The sequence below is a fragment of the Calypte anna genome, chromosome 5 (genome assembly GCF_003957555.1).
Source record: "Calypte anna isolate BGI_N300 chromosome 5, bCalAnn1_v1.p, whole genome shotgun sequence".
NCBI classification, from domain to species: Eukaryota; Metazoa; Chordata; class Aves; order Apodiformes; family Trochilidae; genus Calypte; species Calypte anna.
In genome coordinates, this window is record NC_044250.1 from 9,549,193 (window position 1) to 9,564,743 (window position 15,551).

Sequence of the window (15,551 nt, forward strand, 5' to 3'; positions counted from 1 at the left end):
TTAGGATGTAGCTTCTGTAGTTGTGCAGCTACACAAAGACCCAATTACTTTATCAAGATAATGTTTGTGTTGCTGAACCAGCTGTCTGACAGCTGGTCAGCAAGGGGTTCACTTTGCTTTCTGCCAATGAGTTACTGCTATGGTCAAGTGCTTGCAACATCTGATGTCCTTACCAAAAGAGACAGTCTGCCTTTTGCAAGCCATAGGAAGTGTCAGTGGAAAGAACCTTAAGGGCTGTCATATGCTGTTTACAATTCACTTGTCATTGATCCAGGTGTAAAGAGGTAGGGAGCAGCATCCAGAAAAGTGGTTTTACTTAGCTTCTTTCACTTACTGGTCTACCAGACCTGGTAATGATGTTACTTAAATGTCATAGAAGCACTAAGGTTGGAAAAGACCTTTAAGTCCAACAGTCAACCCAACACCACCATGCCAACTAAACCATGTACTGAAGTGCCACATCTACACATTTTGTGAACACTTCCAGGGATGGTGACCCTGTTACTTCCCTGGGTAGCTTGTTCTGGTGCCTGATCACTCTTTCACTAAAGAAAATTTTCCTAATATCCAATCTAAACCTGCCCTGGTGCAGCCTGAGCCCATTTCCTCTTGTCCATCTAGCAGCAAGTTGCTGGATCAAGGCACATCTTTAAATCAGGACTGGATGTGACCATGAATCTAAGATTGCCCTTGAATAGATGTGGCACAAGCAAAGCAATCCCACGGGAGGCTCTTTATCTCTTCCCTTCCCCCTTCCCTGGGGATGGTTCCATGGCTTGTAAGGACTCTGTGCTGTAAAGAAGGTGAAAAGACAGTTTCAGTGGTTCTTAGCATAAAGCTGTGCTCTGTAGGGACAGGTCACAGAACTGTTTTCACCAGTATAAGCCAGATCTCAATCAGGCCTGAGATGTGCCAGGCTGGAGGCCCCAATGCATTTGCACACACACATGAAGGGTTATAATCCAGTCTTACATGTGAACCAAAAGCAGTCTTTGGCAAGGTAACAGTTAGGAACTGCAAATTATTTCAGTGACTTAATGATACATCACTCTAGTAATTGGAGAGAGTTTTGATTTATGGGTGCAATTAGTGAGACAGACTACAGTATGAAGGTTTGTTTTTCAAAGGAGAACATGCTTGGAATTATACACTGGCAAACTTGTTCTTTGTGAATGTCTGTGCCTTACACATACACAGTACAGTCCCAGGTAACCATTTGTCTTTTTTTTTTCCCCTTTCTGTTTTTGTTTGTTTGGGTTTGTTTGTTTGTTTGTTTGTTTTTTTGTGGGGGGTTGTTTATTTTTGTTGTTTGGGTTTTTGTGTCTCTGTGTGTTTTGTTTTGTTTTGATGCTAGCTCATACCCAGCGTCTGGTACACATCCAGTCCATGCTGAAGAGGGCTCCAAGTTATCGAACCCTGGAACTGGAGCTGATTGAATGGCAGGAACGAGAGTTATTTGAGTATTTTGTGGTAGTGTCACTGAAAAAGAAGCCCTCTAAAAACACTTACCTCCCAGAAGTGACATATCAGTTTCCTAAGGTAAAAGAAAAATTCTTACTTATAGTTATTTTTGAGATCAGTAAAGTGAATAAGTAGGAAAAGTAACAGAAGTTTATTTGTTTTAAATGGAGTTAATAATTCAGCTTTCATAACTGTTACAAAGCAACCTGTCACAAAGAGAAGGGCATGGGCAAGGCTACTGAAAACTTTCCCTGTTTCCCTTTCCCAGTGCTGGAGACTTTGGCCTGATTGTAACTGCTTTAAAGGTGGTGTTTAAATTCAGCTTCTAAATATTTCACTTTTAAGTCTAATATAGTCACTGTGTTGGCTCTATTAGAATTTGTCAAAAACTCACTGGTCAATGGGAAGACTTTTGCTGATCTTTGCATTTCTCCTGTGCTCTTGCAGCAGAAAGGAATTTGAGTTAGTTCTGTGTTTTAAGTGGCCGTTGTGCAACAAGGGAGTATTTTGGCAATTAAAATTAAAACCCCCCTGAAGCGATTATTTCTATTGTAGTAGCATCTTTAAGCCTGTCCTGGGGTCATGCTTCCCTCTGCCAGGCACAAACAAAGAACAAGCTGATGGTCCCTTGCTCTTCAGAGCTCGTTAGCAACTCCCCCTCCCCCAGAGGTGCTGTGAAGCTGGCACTGAGCAGGATCTGCCTGAACCTCCCTTTTCTCCCCCGCAGCTGGAAAGACCAACCAAGCAAATGCGTGAAGCAGAGGAGCGCCTCAAGGCTATTCCTCAGTTCTGCTTTCCCGATGCCAAGGACTGGCTCCCTGTCTCTGAATACAACAGGTAAATGGTTGGGTGCTCTGCTGCTGCACAGTGCTGCTGGAGTGCATCTGGAGCAGCCACAGGCTTGGAGATGCCCAATTAAGGAAGCAGCAGTTGGATTCTTGGCCACTTCAGGCTCAAGCAGCTGCATTTAATTAATTTTTTTTTTTAAAGTTCTCTATTATTATTCGTCTCTATTCTGTCTGCCTCACAAGCCTGTGTAGCTGAGGGGAAGAGGTTTGAAGGTTCCTCTCAGTTATAAATGCTAAAGGATAAATGGAAGTATTTAAAATAGGTCTTCTACAAGGCAGGGCGCTGCCCACCACTTGCTTTAGTCATTTACCCCAGAGTGCCTGTCTAATATCCCAGGACACCTCTTCAATTGGCCCAAAGCAATGTCCTTCTGAGAACTTTTTTGGAGCTGAGCTCTGTGGCAGCAGAGGACCCCTATTTCTGTCCACTCAGAGATGAATGACTACAGGAGAAAGGCAAGGGAAGGGAGAGCCAGGCTTGCAGTTTCTTTTTGATTCAGAAGAAACCTCAAAAAATAAATCTTTTTTTTCCTTGTGTCAGTGTGTCAAAACCTGTTGGTCTGAATGTGTAGAAGTAGTTTAATAGGCAGAAGGTAGAGAATCATAGAATGGGATTTGTGTTGGAAGTGACTATTAAAGGTCATCTAGTCCAACCCCCTGCTGTGAGCAGGGACATCTTCAACTAGATGCCAACATCTTTCATCTGTAAATGAAGAGGTAAGACCTGTTCAGAGTGCCTAAAGGGTATTTCAGTGGTGGCAAGGTACTAGCATTTACCTGCACAAACTACTGTAGCCAAAAATATGTATGGAATTTTTATTGGCTTATGTATGGCACATGCACCATAACCGTGCTGTATGTTGTGTTGCTTGGCTGTTTTACTCAGTATGTGGAAGCACCTGAAGAGTGAGTTGTTGAAAACACTGGAGAAGTGGACAATAGTGTGGGCAACACTGGTATGAGAAGCACACAGCCCTGCAGCTGCACAGATGAAAAGCACACAGCATTTCATCTCATCTGCTGCTGCTCTCCTAGACAGACTATTCATGAGCCCATGGTTGTGAAACAAGTTATCCCTCCCATATACATCTATAATTATATAAATTGTGGCATTCCAGCACAAAGAAAGTGCATTTTTTATAATGCCACTTAAAAATTCCAGAGTAGGCAGGGATGAAAAATTCCAAAGCAGTCAGGGATGTTTCTCAGTCCAGGCACAAATTCACAGACCTGCAGTTACCTGTGATTCAATTATAGCTTTAAACTCTTTTACTTCTTTGTTGCCAAGTACTTATCAGGTACTTACCATAGACATGGATACAAAATAAGATGGATTTTGGAAATCTGTGTTGTTTCTGGATTAAAAAATGTTTCCTAATATCGAAGGTTGTCTCTTTAAGAGCAAAGCACAATCCAAAGACAGAATCTAACTAAAAGATAAATGAGATACAGCATTTGATTACTGCCCTGAAAATCTGATTCTTGTGTTCCTTCTGGAGTACAAGGGGCTGCCATCTTACTGAAACTCAGCACCCTTGTCTTCTCATCAGATAGCTGGCTTGTCCTGAACTGTGCAGATGTTTATTGCTCTACTGCTGTTGGAATTTGTCCACAGAATATGTCCAGATAAGGGTGACAAAATCCTCCACTGGGTGCAATCATTGACTGGCCAAGGCAGCAATCTCTTTCTAAATTATCTACCTCATAGATATGCTTTAATTCTGACAGTAAGATCTGAGCAATTCGTTTTCTTGTAGTGAGACCTTCTCTTTCATGCTGACTGGGGAAGATGGGAGCCGGAGGTTTGGTTACTGCAGGAGGCTTTTGGTAAGTACATCACCATCACCTCAGAATTCAGAGTCCTGTTAAAGAATATCTCAAAACTATGGTCTGAACTTTGAGAGTGTCTCCCATGGTTTTAGAAGAAAACAGAGTTACCTGCTCAGAAATTTGGAAATGTAAGGAACTCAAGTGAAATAAGGATTTGTCATGGCTGTCTCAATCAAAAAGGTTTGTAGGAAATACATATGAATGTGGAAAGTTTCTTGTGTAGCACTTTTAAAATTCTTTATATTACATGCTTTCAAACAGAATCAGAAATACTACAAAATTACTAACAGAAGCAAATGTGGTATTTCTAAACATTTGTGAGTAGTATTTATCTCTTGGACAGCAGCTTACATCTCCAAAGTACTCTGCAAGCACTGCCTAATCAGTCTGCAGGAGGTCAGTGCTGTAGGTAAATAAGCCACCCTGTCATGTAGGAGAGCAATAGTGGTGGACAGCAGGACACTGTCAGCATTTTCTCAGAGCCATGCAGTAAGCTTATGTCAGTGCTGGGAAGTTCAGGTTCTCAGGCTCCTTTGGAGCCTCCTCATGACCATGCTCTTACCCTGCTCGTTGCCTATGGCAAAGCTCCATGACGTGCAGACAGCAGATGCTCTTGTCTGGGAGGTATTGCTGTGTGTGGTTCCTCTATTTGTAAGAAGTTTTGTTTAAACTAACATAACAGAAAACTTGTTTATCAATTCTGTGGGCAGTATTTGCCAGGTAACATCACAGACTCAGTCTGTGTAACACAGTGTGTAAGTGTGGGCCAGAGCAAGGTTTATATTTGAGAAAGAAATGTCAATGAAGACTTGTGTTGCAGTAAATCCAGGGCTGGTCAGATGGTGATTCAGAGAGAAACAGATGGACCCTCCTGAAGGTATCCTTCTTGGTGTAGATAAGCAGAACAAGATGTAGGGCATTTCAATTCAATTACTTTTTTATGTGTTGTCATTTAAAAGGATAATAAAGTATATTAAGAAGAAAATAACAAAACCACAGAAAATGATGGCTAGAATTAAGTTATGAAATGTTTTCAATCTACTAGGTAAAGGTGGTTTACAACTTTTACATTGCTGGGAATGGTAGCAAGTTTGGAGTCATGCACAGAGCTTATGTTTGTGAAGCTCAAAACAGTTGATCCTGGACCAGGCTAAGAGTGAAATAATCAGCCATAACAAAAATGATGTATTCACAGGAATGTTGAATTTGTTTCTCAGTGAATGGTTAATGGAGCTTTTCTTTTTTGCTTACTTAAGGCTCAGTGAAATCTACTCTACATTAAAGGCAGGACAAAGATAGAACACTGACTTTCAGGTGGTGCAGAAGGTAGTTTAGCATGCTAGGAGATACCAGGAACAGAATTTATATAACAACTACATTTTTATATAAACAGTGTTTTGAGACAGCATTGAATATTGGTTTTATCTTCAATTGGCTATAAGAAAAATCAATCAACCAGACATCAAAAAATATCTACCCCCTCTAGACCATTTGGCAGTCCATGCCTGGATGGGCCAACCAGCCTGATCTGTGAGCATGACTGTCTGTGTCTTCTGTGGAGGTTGGTGTTATGATTCCTTTGTTTATGAAACAAATGCTTTTTCTCAGCCTTGTTCTTCCTTGGCATGTTGTGACATGAACAAACTGTTCTACTTTTCTGCCTTCAGATTTCAGATTCTTCCAGACCCCTTTATTTTGGGGTGTGTATATGTGCTAAAACCCTGCCAAAACTACCTCAAGGGATGCAGTGACAATTATGTTCTGTTTGTATTACAAATCCCATACAGTATCCTCTTTATATGTACTTGTATTGTTTTGTTTCATTTTGGCACAGGATTAGAATGGAATGTAACCTATTGTACCACAGCAAACAATCTGCCCTTCCACAGATAGCAGGAAGTTTTCCAGTTACACTGTGATACCTCTGAGGCAATCATATAACTACTGTCCTAGTGACTTGATGTAAGGAGCATGTATCTCTTATAAAAGGAAAGAGGCCAATGTATTGTAGAGATATTAATTCTCTATACTACACCATTTTACTGCAAATAAGACATTTTTCTTTTAATAACTCAGATTAATTTAACCTTCTTTTCCATGCTAATTCATCAGCTTTTGCTAGGCTCTTTTCAGAGCTGTTCTTGGGATGAGGCTCTTTGACACATGTCAGTAGCAAAGATGACTTAGCAGTTCCTGCTGAGGGCTTAACCTCCCCCAGCCAGCCATGTCCCCCTCCAATGGACACTGCAATGTCCCCAGTGCCATGGGGCAGCAGCCTGGGCAGAGCATGAGCATGAGGACAGCAGGAGCACATGGTGAGAGGGAACAGGGGTGAAGTTGAATATGAATCTAAGTGTACTTTGTAAAATACAGATTTTAAAAAATTGTTTTAGTGTATAGTTTTATGTTAGTGGTTGCCTTTATTTAAAATGTTAAAAGATTACTTTCTAATCTAAAGGCTGTGACAGTAGTCTCAGCTTTTCTCTATCAGTGCAGCCCCACAGCTTGTGCCCAGTAAGAGCATGGTGGGTATACAAGGATCACAGTGGGGAAAACAGGGACTTTCTCAGTGGGCTTTTTCTGACAGAGCCTCAGCTGCAAGACCTACGCACTGGAAAATCTGCAAAAACTTTCCTTACTGGGAGGGCACAAATAGTCTCTAGAGCCCAGAAAAAATGGTGTAGACAGCCAGAGAGATACCAGGCCTGTATCCTTTGGGAGATGCTTGGATCCAGTGCAGCTCCTCGGCAGCCTGGGCTGTCAGTGGCATTGTGACCAGGATCCACAGCTATGCCAGCTTCTATCCCCAGGGACATTGTGGTATGTACGCTCCTGTTTTATGGGATCTTCACAAGCATTTTGGCCTTTACTGCCATGGGAGTTGCAGCAGATGCTGAGGGGTGCTAATTCCAGCCTGTGTGGCAATACTAGAGTGTAAGTTAACTGCATCCTAAAACCAGTGTCCCACAGTTCATTGCCACAGCTGGCATCTGGTTCATGGTAACAGCAGGAGACACATTTCTATCTTATAGGCTGCCCTATACACCCAACTGAAAAAACCCAGTTCTCAGAGCAGAAAGCCTGGCAATGTCAGAATTTCTTGGCTGGTAACTTGCAGAAAGAATAGAATCATAGAATCATAGAATCATAGAATTAGCCGGGTTGGAAGGGACCTCAGAGATCATCTAGTCCAACCCTTGACCCACCGGAGCAGTTGCTAGACCATGGCACTGAGTGCCACATCCAGTCTTTTTTTAAATGTCTCCAGGGACGGAGAATCTACCACCTCACTGGGCAGTCCATTCCATAGCCTGATCACCCTCTCCGTGAAGAAATTCTTTCTAATATCTAACCTAAACCTCCCCTGGCACAACTTAAGACTGTGTCCTCTTGTCTTGTTGAAGGTCGTCTGTGAAAAGAGTCCAGTTCCCACCTCCTGTTTCACCTTATCCTACCCCCCCTTGCACAAAAAAAATGCTCCTCCAGCACTTTTCCAGGCTAAGGCAAGCCAGCCCCAGGAGTCAGTGGAAGAGTGGATGCCTGAACATGAACTGTGTATATTAAAACATGAAAACCAGTTATTAGGTGGAAGGAGTTCATCCTGCATTCGCTGGGGCAGAAGAGGAGAATTTGTTATGCTCTGAAAGCAGTTTTGTGGGCTGAAGACTGATGTTCACAGAACAGAAAAAAAAGCTCAGTAGAAAACCTTTTTCTCCCTTTGCCTTCTTCCCTCCATTCTTCCCTCCCCAGACACCCTGTACACATTGGGTGCTCTGGCATTAGAAGTTCATGTTCCACATGAAGACCTTAAGACAAGCTTTTGGATTTAAAACACCCACAGTTTTCTCATGGACTGGTCATGAATCTGGATTGGTCTTAACATGGAATCAAGAGCTGCCACAGAAGCTGGCTTGTGACTCACATATTCATTTTAGACTCTCAACATTTGAGTTATTTCGATTTCTGACATCATTAGGGTGTCAGAAACATCTCTGTTTCTGGATACGTTGGCTTGCTGGTGAGGCTAGGGCTTGTGTGTCCATGAGGATGTGATAGTGATCTCATCTGACACAGTAACTTGATTTCTGCAAAGCTCCTTTTCAGTCTCTGTATTTGTAGATGTCATTATTTAAATTAAGCCAGCAACAAAACTGCAACACTCCCAAGAAGGAGCCCTGTTGATTTTCAGCATGTCTTTTTCTGAAACTGCCAAGCCTTATCTAGTATATGCAGTAAAATCTTCATGGGAAGCATCTCCCCTATCTTCTTAATTTCATCCATTCAAGATACAAACCCTATCAACTTGTGTGTTGCTCTCATATAACTGAGCAGGAGAAATGTGCTGGGAAAAGTGTGCTATGCCAGACTGGGAGGAGATCCCTGAAGGCTCTCCTAGATTTTGAGCAAGTGAGAAGGGAGGTGTGATTTGAAAGATTAAAATTTCAGGCTTATTTTTTGCAAAAATCTCCTCTTTCTCCTGCCAAGTAAGAGTTGGAGTGTTCAGTCAGTGAACTTCAGATTAAACTCACTATAAAAGACTGTCCTCAGCCACTTGCCAACCAGTCCTGATGCAGATCTCAGCTCCTCAATCTCATAGCCAAGTTCTTGTCAGTTTATGTTTATCCTTTTGGGAAACTGTCTCATTAGCAACAAAACTCATTAGCATTTTGATTTTGATACTGAACTATGGCTGAAAATATCCTGGGCTCCATGAAAGCAATTTGAAAACAAATCAAAACATCATCCCTCCATTCCCTCTCTCTTCTTCCAGGAGGAATGCAGTGCATCCAGGCAGAGACACTCAGGTGCCACTCAGCTGTGTGACTTTACCATACAGCTGAACTGGACCTGTTCATCATGTGGAAGAGTGAACCTTGAAGGATATGACTTTAAGCCTTTGTAGCTACCTTGTAGAAAACAGTCTTCCCCTTGAAAACACTCCTTCTGGGAAGAGAGAAGGTTTTTTAGAGCAGGTGTTTTAGATCTGTCTTTGATAGGGATCTAAATGGCTGAGAAGGAGATTATGTGAAGGGTTGCCAGTGTTCAAAATTCAAGAAGTCCTGTCCCTCACAGTGGCTCTGCCTGAGGGTTTTGCTTCTTACCTATTACAGAGGATTTGTGTGTCTTTGGGAAGCTGTGCTGTTTGCAGATGTCTCTGAAATAACAGAAAAGGAGGTTGCTATACAGTGAGTGCAAGGAGGGAAGAATCCCAGCTCCCAGAGACTTGTAGCCTTTAAGACGTTTGAAAGCAATGGTATCTCATAAAGGAGAATCTTTGAGTAAGCACTAAGCAGTTATTGTTTCTGCTCTCATAGATGACCCAGGAATGTGATGTTTTTACTGGCACCCAGTGAGACAGCTCTTGGTTGGAAGCTATCCAAAGCTCCTGGCATGGCTTCGGCATTCCTGTAGATTTGACACAATGATTTTAACCAAAATCCCACATGCTTGATATAATCACTCAGTGCCTTTAGAAAGGGTTTTATACCTAATATGGACAAAAAAGGGCTCTGCTTTTCCAGAGATGTGACGTGTAGCAAGCAGGTTTGGATCCTAAAATAGACTCAGCTGTATTCATTTAGCTTTGGTATTTTTTGAGGTCTTTATTATAACAGGCAGGCACCTGCTGACTGTCCAAATCTAGATTGCAATATTCAGTTTTAAAAAGCATAGCTACCCCTCAGTTTCTCTTGATTAACATCTGTGTGGCATATAGATGTCAAACACACTACAGGGAAGTTAATCACCCTATCAGCAGAGTCTAATGATGAGACAAACACAAAAATATATTGGCCTTCTTTGTGGATACCAAGGAGATGATGAGCCATTTTGGCTGTGTACAAGGGGGCAGAAGCTGATGGAAACAGTGACTGAGATCCTTTATCACAGGGCTGATATTAATGGAGATGATTCTCTCACTGCTGCATATCAATAATGTGCATCTGAGCAAAGAGGTGAGGGGAGGCCAAGTGAATCTTTTGGAGCCACTGTTGACTCCATGGGATGCAAGGAAGTAAGCAGCCTCACCTATTGCCTCAGACCCCACTTTCAGCTTTTTGCTGCTGTTGTACTGGGGTTTGCTAGCAGCCCAGCAGCCTCCAGAGCCACAGCTCCTGGAGCAAGCAGCATCAGGACTTCTTTGTGTTGTATCTTGGGACCACATGTGACTGCATCTGAAGTCAACAAACTGCCTTGTTAAAATAACAGCCCTTAGGAAGTCTGTGCCTGCTGGTGTGGTGAAAATCAGTTACAAATATGCAAAACTGGAATGCTGTGTGGCAGGTTATTAAAAATAGAGAGGGAAGCTGCTGTGCATGGATGTCACTGCCATCTGCCTGCATTGTGCATCTGCAGGACACAGCCAGACCAGCTCACAGCTCTAAGGACCTTGCCAGTGAGTGTGGATTTTCTGAAGTGCTCAGTGGTGGCTGATTCTACTTCTTTTCCAGTGAAAAAGCTACTCCCAGCAAGTGGCTTTGCCCACAGTGCTGAGGGGCCTTTCCCTGCAGCTGTGTATGCAGGGCTGCAGACTGCAGCATGCTGAGGGAACACGTGCTGGTCAGGACTCTTGAAACTGCTTCTCTAGGAGATAACTTCAATATGATGGTCACAAGGGATGGTCTTCATAGGTTCTTGAGTGGGGTTTCTTTGAGGTGTGTGGATCGTTGGTTCATACTTGCTGCTGTTGGAATTATTTAAGAGTTTCACGTTTATCATGCATGAGTATGAGGAAGTTAATGATTTAGCTTGTGCAACTTGACTTTGTTTAGGTCTATGAGCTTGCTTTCCGTAAGCTGAGCTCTCTGAACATCACTGAGTGAGTGAGGAACTAAAACCATCACAGCTTTCTACAGCATTGTAGTTCTCCTTTCCCAACACACAGCCCCAGGGTGGCCCCACTCCTCCTTCTGCAGCAGGAGCAGAGGACAGTGATAGGACAGGCATGTCTTACAGGTGTAGTTGTGTGGTTTTATGGCCACAGGCTGGAGAGGTATTGGAATACAGATCCAATGTGCTGTGATTTCCAAAGTGGATAAACTCTATTTATGCTTTTTAGTTTCCTGTCATATGGAAGAAATACAATGCTTTTCCAAGAGCTGCTGGATAAAATGGATGGTGAAAAATGTCACACGATGGCCAACTGTGTGACCAGAGAGAGAGGTGTATTTCCTTGTGACTCCAAATGAATATGTAATATCTATCTCTTTTTTACTGTTATCAGCCAAGTGGAAAAGGCCCACGTCTACCTGAAGTTTATTGTGTCATCAGCCGACTGGGATGCTTTGACTTATTTTCCAAGGTAGGATGATTTTTTTTCCAATATTGCATTTCTAATTGGATTAATTACTGAGACACATCCATAGTCATCAACAAGATGAGAAGAATTTCTTCCTTTGGTGGGAGATAACTATTTAACAGTTGCTGGTTTGGATATTCCAGACCTATTATTTGGTTCATCAAAGAATGTCTTATTATTTCTGTGACTGAGGCAGAACTTGATTCAAAAGCCATCTGGGTGTCTGTATGATATGACTGACTGATGTTTTTTCCATTGTATTCTAAAGCTGTTCTGTGCTGAGCTGTGATTCTTGGCATCCACAGTTTGCATAATATTCCAGTACCACTTTTACTCCACTACTCTGTGGAATGATGAGGTTAAGAAAAATTATTATTTGATAAGTGAATTCTGCATGTTTAATTCTACTGACATATTTTTATATCCCAGGAAGCTAGGAAAGCAGGGGTAATCTTTTAATTGGCCTCCACAGTAAAGAATCCAAAGTTGCATCATATCTTGATATGGTTTACCTAGAAGAAGGAAGGCTGCCACTTAATTGCTTATTGGGTCCTGAATGAGACTGTAACAGACATGTGCTCTCTTTCACCTCCCAGCTTGTGGAGAGATTGGGCCACAAAAGGACCCCATGGCACTGGAGTCAGGCCACAGAGGTACTGTCCTACAAAGGGCTGCTCACCTCCTGATGGTGCCAGCACCAGGGTGCAAGCAAGGGCTTTGGCAGCACATGGGGCTGACTCCAGCCCTGGGCTGGATTTAGCACAGCTCTTTAGCACACACTCCAAGCTCTGCATGTGGAAAGGGTTTGGATGAAACAGCTGTTAAATGAAGGAGGAAGAGTCTGAGCCTTTGCATTCCTGTTGGTTTTGAAGACAGATGTGGTGTGAATGGAGAGAGGATTCTGGAGATGTAAGTTTGCCTCTTTTTCCATCCTAGTAAGAGGAACTTGGGCTGTCCTAATTGACAAATGTAGTGAAAGAGGTGAACAATCATGGTGGTGCACTTTGCCAAATTAATCAAAACACAGCACTGTGTCTTTACAGAAAAATGTCAATGATGAAAGGCAATGAGGTATTAAACCTTGGATATTATTTATCAGGAGAGCAAAAGGAATCCTCTGTTATAAAATATTTATCATACTGTTTCTGATAGCCTGCATTACTTTCATGTTCCTCAAAGCCTTTTATGCTCACTGCTGTGATACCTGGTGCTCTGACAGTCTTGAGAACTGCAGATATTCTTACTTCCATCCAGTTCATTTGGTCATGGTCTCAACAGATGTTTTTGACCATTTTATCTTCTGAGATCTCTGTTCAACTTTTATTTGGTTTAAATGCTCCTTTTTATTTCAATCATAAAGATTGTTGGGTCTGAGATATGACACACATATGGCTCCCAACACCAGCAACACAAGGCATCAAATAGTAGCTGCAGAAATGAGACAGATGTTGGGCACCTTCCGACTGTGTGCTGGCAGCATGCAGGAGCACTAAGGGACCAGGGCATAGCTTTGGTTCATTGCTGCTTCCCATCAGGGGAGCTGGTTTTGTTTGGTGAAGATCATTCCTGTGCTACAAATTACATCAAGAATGAAATCCATATCATCAGTGATGGCTATCTGCCACTTCTGCAGACTGGAATGCAAACTATGCATATAGGGTCAGCTTTACTTTTGGTAGGTCTTTACTATGTTCCAGAGGAAAAGGAAAACCAGTGAATGCCTCTGTTGGCATTGGGTGTCACTATCTATCATTGTAAGTCACCAGTTGGAGCTTAAGTATCTTTCAGTTCTCTGTTTCAGTGAAAATTACTTCCAAGAGAAACATAGAAAAATGCCTGGCTCAGACCTGCTAACTTTTGTATGGCCTTTTGCTCTTGAGTGGTGGTTAAAAGATCACTATTTCAGGTCAAACCATTAGCTGCTTTGAAGCTTGATTTCTCATCTTTAGGTTTATCATCTATATGGTCTGTCTAATGTGGGAAAACTTAGCTGTGATCTAGTTTATGTTGGCCCATGTGACCAAAGAGAGAGGAGAATAATAGTCCTCTCTATCTCTAAGAAGTTCCATCTGCTCATTTCAAAACCAGATTGCCTGCTCTGTGTCATGTGAAACAGAAAATGACCTTAATGCAGGCACCCAGTGTGTACAGCTGGGCAGGCTTCATGGGGCTGCTCAGGGCTGGCTCCAGCTCAGCACAGGCTGCAACCTTCTGCTGCTGCCATTTCCTCCCTGATGGAGCTCTGCTGGTATTAAAGTCTGGCAGTGTTGCTTTTCTTGCTGGTCTGGCTTTTTCCTGCTTTCTCAGTTGAAGTGGAAGAGGTGTCCAGGCAGAAGAAAGTGTTTTTCCTTAACAGAAATTTCAAGATGTACAGCTGAGACCTGACTCTGACCTGCCTTCTGATCATGAGGTTTCTCTTGATCTTTCTCTCTATCAGCTCACCCTGTTGTTCAGGCAAACTCCCAACAAGATAGACTCCTTTTTCCATGATGAATCTTCTTTCTCCTCTTTAGATTCTTTACTTCTTTCTTGCCGCTTTGTTAACTGGATTCACAAGCAGGCTCCATTTTGTAACTGTAAAACTTACAATTTTTAGAGTAAAATAGAATCCTGTGGCCTTAACAGTCCTGAAGAAATGCATGGCAAAGGAGAATGAAACTTAGGTCTGTCATGTGCTCAGGCACATGTGGGTCAAAAGGTGCTGCAAAAGTGTATATGGTGCTGACATATTCTGTCTCTTTCTTATGTCTTACTAATGGATCAGATCCTGGATGAAGTTGAAAGGAGAAGGGGAATATCTGCTGCCTTGGTTTATCCATTTATGAGGAGTCTAATGGAATCTCCTTTTCCTGCACCTGGAAAGACAATCAAAGTCAAAACTTTTCTGCCTGGAGCTGGAAATGAGGTAAAAATCAACTGCAAACATTAAAAGTCAAAGTCTCCCCCTTCACCCATCTGATACCAAACAGCAAAAGCCAACCAGGAGGAGAAGTACCAGCACTGCAGTGTGTGAGGTGGCACAGCCCCAACGAGCAGTCCAGGGGCTGCACAAGTGTTGATATGCTAATGCTAGTTCCCACTGATGATTATAGGCACATTTATTGCTGTGTATTCTTTATTTTACATTTAGTAATAAAGTCATTTTTGAGAAAAAGACCACAAACAATGCAGATGTCTCAGTATGCATAGCTACTAAAACTACAGTGCTGCTGGGCTTTGTCACAGTGATAAGAAGCAACTGTAAGTTTCCCGCAGTGGCTGTACCTGTGAACAGCTCAGTAGCTGGTTGCCATGGCAAACCTCACTACTGCTGGTCCTGGCCTTTGGCAGGAGGGATGAACAGCAGTATTAAAATGCACATACAATAGATTTGATTTCCTTTCATGACTGACTGAAGTAGCTAGAAGCCTGGCATTATACAAGTAGACCTCAATGGAAAACAGCAATATTGGTGCCTTGTTTAAAATGTTTTTGTAACCTGAGGCTTGCCAGGCATTTGCCATGTCAAATTTTGCTCCCTGCCTGTCCTTATATAAGTGTACAGTAGCTCCATTCAGACAGACAACTGTATAGAGGAAATACATTACTTCAGATAGGAATAGAATTTGGTCCAGGTAGTGAAACAGGAAGGAAATTCCTCTCTAGGATTATTTTCACTCCTTAGGGTTAGTTTTACAGTGCTATTGCTGTTTCTACATTGAATCATATTTTCTCCTAGTGTAATGCCACTGAATTCAACATAGTGGGCCTGTCATGCCGCTTGATATTAAATGTCAAGGGCTCCTTGTCTAAGTGACTTGCAAGGCATATTTAAGTCATAAGCATTTTCTTCTGGAAAAGCAAAGGAAAACTGAAAGGCTGATTGGCATTGCTGTGGCAAGATCTAATAATGCTTTTTTGATGTGAATGTATCTGGGAACCATGGATCTGCAGTTTCTCTATCCTCTGCTCAAGCTTCTGAACTGTCCCAGAGAAAAATATTGAGATAATTCTAAACAAACAAATAACTCCCTTCTGGATGAGTTTTGCTATCTATTATGCTAGTACAAACTTGTTATTTAAATGGAATGCTCTGGCTTAATTAGGAACAGAATCTTGTCCTTCCATTGTGGCTC

General features: G+C 42.2%; 1 protein-coding gene across 2 annotated transcripts in view; it reads left to right on the plus strand.

Annotated features, from left to right (window-relative positions):
• ST5 (suppression of tumorigenicity 5) overlaps nucleotides 1-15,551 on the plus strand; it is a 120,563-nt gene that overhangs the window by 88,582 nt on the left and 16,430 nt on the right. For both annotated transcript variants that reach the window (XM_030451220.1, XM_030451221.1), the window contains 5 exons: nucleotides 1,355-1,539; nucleotides 2,189-2,298; nucleotides 4,067-4,136; nucleotides 11,362-11,439; nucleotides 14,201-14,341. In XM_030451220.1, the coding sequence (XP_030307080.1) occupies nucleotides 1,355-1,539; nucleotides 2,189-2,298; nucleotides 4,067-4,136; nucleotides 11,362-11,439; nucleotides 14,201-14,341 (584 nt within the window). The remainder of the gene's footprint in view (nucleotides 1-1,354; nucleotides 1,540-2,188; nucleotides 2,299-4,066; nucleotides 4,137-11,361; nucleotides 11,440-14,200; nucleotides 14,342-15,551) is intronic.